The sequence below is a fragment of the Phyllostomus hastatus genome, unplaced genomic scaffold (genome assembly GCF_019186645.2).
Source record: "Phyllostomus hastatus isolate PE091 unplaced genomic scaffold, TTU_PhHast_1.1 phas_scaffold_1674, whole genome shotgun sequence".
Taxonomy (NCBI): Eukaryota; Metazoa; Chordata; class Mammalia; order Chiroptera; family Phyllostomidae; genus Phyllostomus; species Phyllostomus hastatus.
In genome coordinates, this window is record NW_025334011.1 from 3,267,330 (window position 1) to 3,275,495 (window position 8,166).

Below are 8,166 nucleotides of genomic sequence, written 5' to 3' on the forward strand. Positions count from 1 at the left end.
CTAGGGAGGTGACCTTCTGTAGCTGGCTGTGAATTGCTTGCTCATTTTGCTCAGCTGTTTCAGTTTCTCTGTTCCACTTGTCCCGGCTTACTGGCCTGTCTCATTATGAAAGCACCAATTAATAATTATTACAAAGATGGTTGTTGTATTTCCATGCACCAGTCTTAGAAATAAAGATATTTGACATTAGTCCTAGCTTTCTCCTCTAAGAACTGCAATGGGTTGTGAGGGTGTATTTTATCCTTTGTAAATGATTCCTTAGATTCTCACCAATGGTGCGGAAGATGATTTGACTTATAATTCAAATATTATTTGCTTGGGAGAAATATCATTCGGGAATTATTCTACTAAATAGTTTTAAAAATTCCACATAAGTAGAAAACAAAATGTAGGCACATTTAAAGTGAGCCAAGTACTATATATTCTCTTAAACTTAAAACAGCGAAGCCTGTGGTAAGTGATTGCCCAAGTTATAATGAGTCCAACAAGCTCATTCTTGTGTGATTTCTAAAGCCAAATTCATATCTGAATAGTAATAGGGATACTTTCTGGTAAATTGAATTTGCTGGGTGGACATGATGCAAATGATAACCTATCTTGACATAAATAACTTTTTAGGGTACAGAAAACATGAGCAATTGAAATTCCCGAGAGAAAGTCACACCTCCTCTGCAGAACATATTTATAAATTATTCATAATGATTTGGGCAAGTGAAAATTTATGGGAAGCTCTTTATAGTCACAATATGTAGTAGTAATAATTATATGTTTTAACTTTTAAAATGACACTGTAATAATCATAACTATATTAACAGTGAGGAAAATTTGAATGTTGTGTTAATTTTAAAACTTTCTATTCATTGGATATACCAAACCTAAATATTTTAATTTTATCTCAGTGGAAATTATTTACTTATTATTATTACTATTATTATTATTATTTTGGTGCCTTTCTGGTTCTCTCTAGCCTACTCATTGGGGTGCAAATTTAAGCACTGTAGTTCCTAGAACTTGGTTTCCCATTCCATTTACTCAAAAAAATATTAAGTGGCAGAATACATAATGGTAAATATTATACATTTAAAATAATTATTTTTAAAGAAACTATAATAAAAAACTAAGTAGCAAAAATAAAAATGGAATATTAAACCTTTGTTTTTGTACAAATTGAATTGTTCTTCCATGCCACTAACTTACAAAATATCTTGATTTGCAGTGAAACCCAGTCTGTACTGAAAGGCAATGTAACTGACCGCAGATTCAGGAATATTTCTTTTATTCACAGGTTATGCTGTTTCCTGGTTTGCAAATATCAAAACTCCCTTTGCTGGAATCTGAGAGAGTTGCTAGGAATTTTGGAGCTGGTACAATCATATTTACACCAATGGGGCCATGCCTGACTTCAGACTCTTTTTTGTTGTTTTAAGCTTTTTTACTTCTCTGTATCATGTCCACAGGTAACAGGAAATCAGTGTTTCAAAGGAAAATGCGATCACATTGCAAGATAACACATATATCCTAACCGAGAGTGTGAGCGCCCCGAGGCTTGATGCTGCTGCCAAAAGTACATATTTTTTTGATTGGTAACTGCCAGATGACGCTTCATCAAATATAAATGCAAGAAAGACTCAGAGAGCACCATAAAAACCTTCTACCAGTCAGTCTGGGAGGATAAGAGCAAGATCCTGTTAAGAAGGGCAGGAGATGGCTTTCGGAGTTTCAGTATTAGCCTTTCTCTTATTCAATGGTAGGTCATTTCTTTTTGTTTTGTTAATTTTGTATCAGTGTAGAATGTGAATAAGATGTGTTTTCTCTGAATTAGTGAGAAGCTGGTTTTTAATAGTTGTTCTTCATGACAAAGATTAGAGCAGGGAATCTGTGAATTAGTTTAGTTTCTTAGGTAATATATGTTACTCTCCTAATATATTGTGACAACTTTTTTTTTAAGATCTTTAAAATATTTACTTTATAAAACCGAAGAGTAGTTAATACATTTTAACTACTATGAGTATATCACAGCATCCTTGTGATTAAATCAGTATATAAATATTTTCTCTTAAATATTACTGTGTTTCTATTTTCTATAATGGACTAGGTATAAACGAGAAACTCAGGAAATTGCTGTAGTCAGTTTATGGATCTCAAATGTAAATGAATTAAAAATCAAACACAAATGGGAATAAATAGAATAACTTTTTATCTGTTGCTTATACATAGAAGGAGGCTCACCCGCTAAAGATGCTTTCTTCCTCTTCATCCAGCAATGGCAGCATTAACAGAAGAGGTGGCCTTGAACGGAACACCTGGAATCACAACCCAGGCAAGTGACTGGACAGTTAACAAAACAAAAGGTATTTTCTTTGCACTTTTGTATTTCAAGTGACTTATTTTTAATTGTTGATAGAAATTTGGGTTGTGATAAGAGAAACACTGGAAATCTTTAATATATATATTATGATTAGAGAATCAACTTTTAGTTGGAAGTAACAGGTAAATGGGGTCTGCAAAGAGTTGGCGTTTTAAAGGGAGGAAGTGGAGCAAATGATAGAATTTTCTGCCTGATTCCTGCTTGCTTCCCCATATCCCACACATGTCCAGAGGCAGACTGTCACCATTTGGGCATCATGTTTTGATCTGTGACTATGAGCTTTGCAACCAAAGAAGTTATGGCTACAAGAGGAAACCTTAATTAATATCCTCTCATCTTTGGAAATATCTTTTTCTTGTTTCTTTTGGGGGGTTTATGTTGTTGTTCTAGTATAGGCTATATTTCCTAACTACTCTACCCAATTTTTAATGGTGATAATAGGTTTTCTTCATTACATTATTATTTTTATTTGAGTAGCTTCCTGCTGCTGTTGAGCATCAGCATATTTTCAAACTTGTTTGAACTCTTAGAGATGAACTTGGAAAGCTTGTTGTTACCTGCCAAGACCTGTGTACTGGGCTATAATTCTCATGCAAATCATACACTGCCCCCTGATGTGGAGACTGGTGATGTGACATAGGTTGGAAGAAATGCCTTATCTTGGTCTCAGAGCCAGACAAATAAAACAAGATCAAGTCAAATATTTTCTTAATATGAAAGATAGTAATAATTAAGAATTCTTCATTTTGCCAAAAATTTTAAATTTTAAAAAAGGTATTCAAAATATTTTTGCCCATTTGAGTGTTTTAATATCTATCAATTTGCAAGCCAAAATCAGTGTAGGGTTTAGAGTAACTTTGATGTCTTCATGTGTTCTGAGCCTTTGAACAAAAAGGAGAAGAAATAACTTCATTAGAAGTTAATACTGCAGAAAATTAAAGTACATGTGCTCTCAGTGACTGAGTTCATAGCAGCATGCCCAGACCACCTCTGTTCTTCCTTAATAGGGAGCTGCAAGTAACATTCTCCAAGTCACAGGTGTTAATAATGGGAAAAAGCAATTGAATATACCATCTCTCTTGTTTTCCCTTGCTTTCTTGTTGGGAAACTTAAGTTTTTCCTTGCTACTTATATAACTTAAAGTCTGAATCCAGTATTTTAGGAAATTTTAAAATATTATATATAACTAATATTCTTCTTAGGGGAAAGATGAATCTCTGTAGCATACCCTTTCTTTGGGAATGTCTTCTTTCAGTTCTTACATTTTCTAGCAAATCTTAATTTGCTCGCATCTTAAAGCAGAAAGAACCTAACCTAGTTTATAATGCAAACTTCTCACTGCTTTCAGAATTAATTATTAAAATGAGAAATTAGATTCATGACCCCACATTCAACAAAACGAACGTGAATTTTAAGATACGGTGGGTTCTCAATCAAAAGGGAGTTCTACAATGCAGGATCTTGTTGGTGCCTTGGTACTTAGAGACTTAGTATTTTCAATATAAAAAACTTTGCCTTTTTGGATGTGAACAAATAAATGGGAGTTTTTAATCTCAGCGACACGAATATCATGTAACATAATAACTAAGGATGAGAGATATTCATGACATATTTATTCACAACAATGACAAAATGCCATAAAATGCCACAATCTATTTGAGAAAAATTTAAGTATCATCAATTAAAGTGTACCAAAGAGGACTCAGTTATACAGTGTTGTCGTTGTCATTCCCACTGCATAACCCCCAAGGATGATAGAGGTATATGCCCATTGTACATCAGGAATGAAGCGTACGCATCCTGAAATGCGTACATTTTGCCACAACACTGCTTCCCAAAGGGAAGCTTCCCATAAAGAGGCGTCTGGACACGTGAACATAAAAGTTCTGTCAAGTGTGGTGACTTGCATAGTATAAGAGCTAGAAATCAAAACCCAGGTGTTTAAATTCCAATTCCAAGGCTTTTCCCACTATTTCATAATGTCTTTTAAACAAGTGAAATTTCTAAATGATATTTGAAAGTATTGGCTTAACCATGTTAAGCCTGAGCCATAAGTTGTTTCTGGCTTCTTGTATAGGTCATAACCATCCCTCTTCTGAAATCAGGTAGGGAAAAATATTCCCTTTTCAATTAGCTGCTTGTGGTAGTCCACACAGGAGGGAATTCTCATCTCTCTCTGTCCTCTGGGAGAAGAGATGAGAAGTAAGTTTACTATATCCCACTTATAAATCCAAGTCTTCCTAAAGTGCTGACTCCTTAGGTGTGAAGGGGGGAATGAAAAAATTGTGTGAGATGTTTTTAATACTTATTAGCATTCAGGCATACATTTGGGAATCCTTGCTCAAGGTAGCTTGCTAAAACTGTATTTGATGCTGCCACGTTTTGGCAAACTTGTCTCGTATAGCTTACTATATGTAGCTTCTAAAGAAGGGAACAATCATCAGTTTACCTCCACCCTCTAATTAATTAATGATATGCCTAGGTACTCTTAACCTAACCTTTGTGAATATAGCCTGCCAAGGGAATGAATCAGTACTTCTATGGACAGTGCACTCAAAGAACATTCTTACAATTAAAGGTCCCTTTAACATATTACAAATCTGTTACAAAAATATGAGCCACTCATCTGTTAATATTGTTTCTCCTTTTCCTATCTGACTCCCTAGAAGGACCTATAGCCTTGAAGCTCTCTCATTCTTGCCTGGAAGACCACAACAGTTACTGCATCAATGGTGCATGTGCCTTCCATCATGAGTTGAAGGAAGCCATCTGCAGGTATCTGCAAAGAGCTTTCCAGTCCTGGAGACAGGAGCAGGCGAATGCGTGCCTCTGGTGTTCCACATAGCACATTTCCACACACCTCTATTTTGTGAAGCAAAGAGGGTACATGATCTGGTCATGACTCAGCAATCCTCTTTGTAGTTGAGTATCTAAGGAGTCTTTTTCTAAGCTACCTAATCCGCATTACTCAAAAATATGGTTCCCAGATTAGCAGCATCTGTGTTACCTGGGAGCTTGTTAGGAATGCAGAAGCTTATGCTCCACTTCAAAACTACCAAATCCATGTCAGCATTTTAACATCATGCAAATATGATTATAAGATGAAACAAAACAGGTTATGGTAAAAACACTTCAAGGATATAAACTTCTAGAGTAACTAAGGTACTGTTTTCATGATCGTTGATTTGCTCAGTATCCTCCTATGAAAGAGTAAATAACCTTCCAGATCAAGGCATTCAAGCACATGCGCTACCTTCCCTCTCTACTAATAAGGAAAGTTGCATTGATATGGAGCCTTAATGAATGATTATTACAAAACACATAGCTTTTTCAATACTGTAACAGATTGGCTTTCATTTGGCATTTGGCCCTTTAATTTAAATTGCATAATTTCCATTGAAATAGTGTCATTCTTGGAAATTAGTCTTTTCTTTGTATTTCTATCATCATGAGTTTTAAAATTATTCATTTTCTTTTTGTGAAGGTGTTTTACTGGTTATACTGGAGAAAGGTGTGAGCATTTGACGTTAACTTCCTATGCTGTGGATTCTTATGAAAAATACATTGCAATTGGGATTGGCGTTGGATTATTATTAAGTGGTTTTCTTGCTATTTTTTACTGCTACATAAGAAAGAGGTATGGAAAATACAAAATATAACATCACAGGGTAGTTGTTCATTTGAAAAATATTTATTGAGCCCCTACACTGTATTAGGCATTGACATGTATAGTTTTAAAGTGAAAATATGGCTACAAATCTGGCAAACTCCTACATATTTGTTCTGATATTTTTCTCATAAACCTAAACAAGCAGTAAAAATTTACCTATAGTTGCGATAATCTCCAATTTGCAATTTCCCTCCGTCTTCACCCCTGTCTGCCTATATATAAATGAGGAGGACAGTAGGCCCCACAAGGGTGGAGGTTAAGTGTCTCTCATTCACAATTATGTATTCAGTGCCAAATACTATGCCTGGCACACAATAGACACTCAGTAAATATTTGATAAATGAAGAAATCAAGAAATGAGTATTAAATGAATGAAAATGTGTGACAAACACGGACCATTTACTTCACAACAATCAACTGAGGGTATATTCCCCAGGTACTATCTACTGCTAGAAGTTCAAGAAGATAAGCTTAGTCCATTAAATATAAAGTACTTGTGTATTAATTCTTATTTCTGATGTATCTACACTGGCCAATCTTTTCCTTAAATCCATATAGCTAGGAAAAATCAAGAAGTAATGTGAGATAAATTAAAGAAAAGTATAAATATATTTCCCTTGCTATACTCTATTAACTAAGTTGTCATTTTTAAAAATGGCCAAGATTGTCGAAGTAAGAAAAATTTTGGGTGCTTAATAATTATATCTTAGAGAGAATAAAATCCGTTATAGCAAGTACAGATTAATTGATATAAAATCTGTTATATCAATTGATATTATTAGGTCAATTTCTTAAGAAAACAGAAAGTAAAGAAAAAATAGTAGACCTTTTACTGTTAAAAAGACAGTTATCTGCCCTGACCAGTATGGCTTATTTGGTTGGAGCATCATCGGTAAACCAGAAAGGTCACTGGTTTGACTCCCAGTCAAGGCACATACCTGGGTTGCAGGTTCAATCCTCGGTTGGGGCACGTGCAAGAGGCAACCAATCAGTGTTTCTCTCTAACATCCTCACGTCGACATTTCTTCCCCCCATTCTCCCCTTCCCTCCCCCCTCTCTAAAAATCTATAAGCATGCCCTCTGGCAAGGATTAAAAAAAAAGGCAGCTATCTGAGGTCAGGTTCCCTAGAAGCAGAACATAAAACAAAGATTATTATGCAAGTGTTTGGTGAAGGGACACCCTGGGATGAAACCTGTAATGAAGTAAGGAACACTAGATCAGAAGAAAAAGGTAAGAAAAGGTGTGGCATTAGCTGAAGTGGAGCTTCATCTACCTGATTCCCACAGTCGATCTTGAACATGAATGGCATTACAGACCTAACCCCTAAAACATGAGGGATCTTGGTTTCGTGCCCTGGGTCATCAAGCACGGGTCTCAGGATTGTTCCTGGCAGGGTAGTGGGCACAGGCCAGGAATCTCCCAGGAATCATCAGGCAAATTTCTCTGTTGTCCCAGGGCAGTGCTCTGGGGAAGGATGCTGCTATGGGCCTGGTAACACCCATAACCGCTGAGATTGGATCTACCATTGAGTAAAAGGGACCTGGGGCACCAACAACAACTGCTACACAAGAATGTGTATATAATGCTCGATATGCTATACAAATAGCAAATTCATATGAAAATCAATACTCTGTTTCAGGTGTCCAAAATTGAAATCCCCCTATGACGTCTCTTCCAGAGGAAGACCACTGTGAGACCTTCATAAGAAATTTTTCTGCGGCATATGTAAAAATGAGTGGATCTAAAATTAAAATTTTCAAATGAAGCAACTAAACTTCCCAAGCTGACTAGACTTGAAAATAATGAAAGTTGGGATCATGATGCAATGAGAATAAATTTCAACATTGTTCTTCAGACTTTGTCATTATTATGGTGCCGTCATGGGAGCCCATGGAACAAGCATACAGTGACAGAAGTCAAGTTCTACTTAGTAGTACTACTCTACTACATAGTACTACTCCGGGCCTATTGCTGTTGTGGTATGGCTGTTGTTCGTAGTGCAGAGAAACTGAGTTTCATGTTTCTGACCATGTCAGATATGAGTTTTCATGGGAATAACTGTTAACCTTGCAGCAAGCTAAAGCGATGCCAAGCTTGGGTTCTTCATGTGCTTGCTACCAGCAGTTT

At 36.0% G+C, this 8,166-nt stretch overlaps 1 protein-coding gene across 5 annotated transcripts; it reads left to right on the forward strand.

Annotated features, from left to right (window-relative positions):
- The first annotated feature begins 1,704 nt into the window (after nucleotides 1-1,704).
- EPGN (epithelial mitogen) lies at nucleotides 1,705-7,733 on the forward strand. Of its 5 annotated transcripts, none has more exons than XM_045857907.1 (5): nucleotides 1,705-1,747; nucleotides 2,262-2,351; nucleotides 5,023-5,143; nucleotides 5,853-6,005; nucleotides 7,679-7,733. In XM_045857907.1, the coding sequence occupies exons 1-5, from the start codon at nucleotides 1,705-1,707 to the stop codon at nucleotides 7,731-7,733; spliced, it is 462 nt and encodes a 153-aa protein (XP_045713863.1). The 5 variants fall into 5 exon arrangements, with proteins under 5 accessions (XP_045713863.1, XP_045713864.1, XP_045713867.1 ...); XM_045857908.1 differs by having other exon boundaries at nucleotides 5,853-5,879; XM_045857911.1 differs by having other exon boundaries at nucleotides 2,262-2,322; nucleotides 5,021-5,143; nucleotides 5,853-5,879.
- The last annotated feature ends 433 nt before the right edge of the window (nucleotides 7,734-8,166 follow it).

Coding starts and splice junctions, on each gene's coding strand:
- EPGN (XM_045857907.1), top strand. CDS start 1,705: ATGGCTTTCGGAGTTTCAGTATTAGCCTTTCTCTTATTCAATG. Junction 2,352..5,022: donor GACAGTTAACAAAACAAAAG/GTATTTTCTTTG, acceptor TCCTTTTCCTAT/CTGACTCCCTAGAAGGACCT. Junction 6,006..7,678: donor TACTGCTACATAAGAAAGAG/GTATGGAAAATA, acceptor ACTCTGTTTCAG/GTGTCCAAAATTGAAATCCC.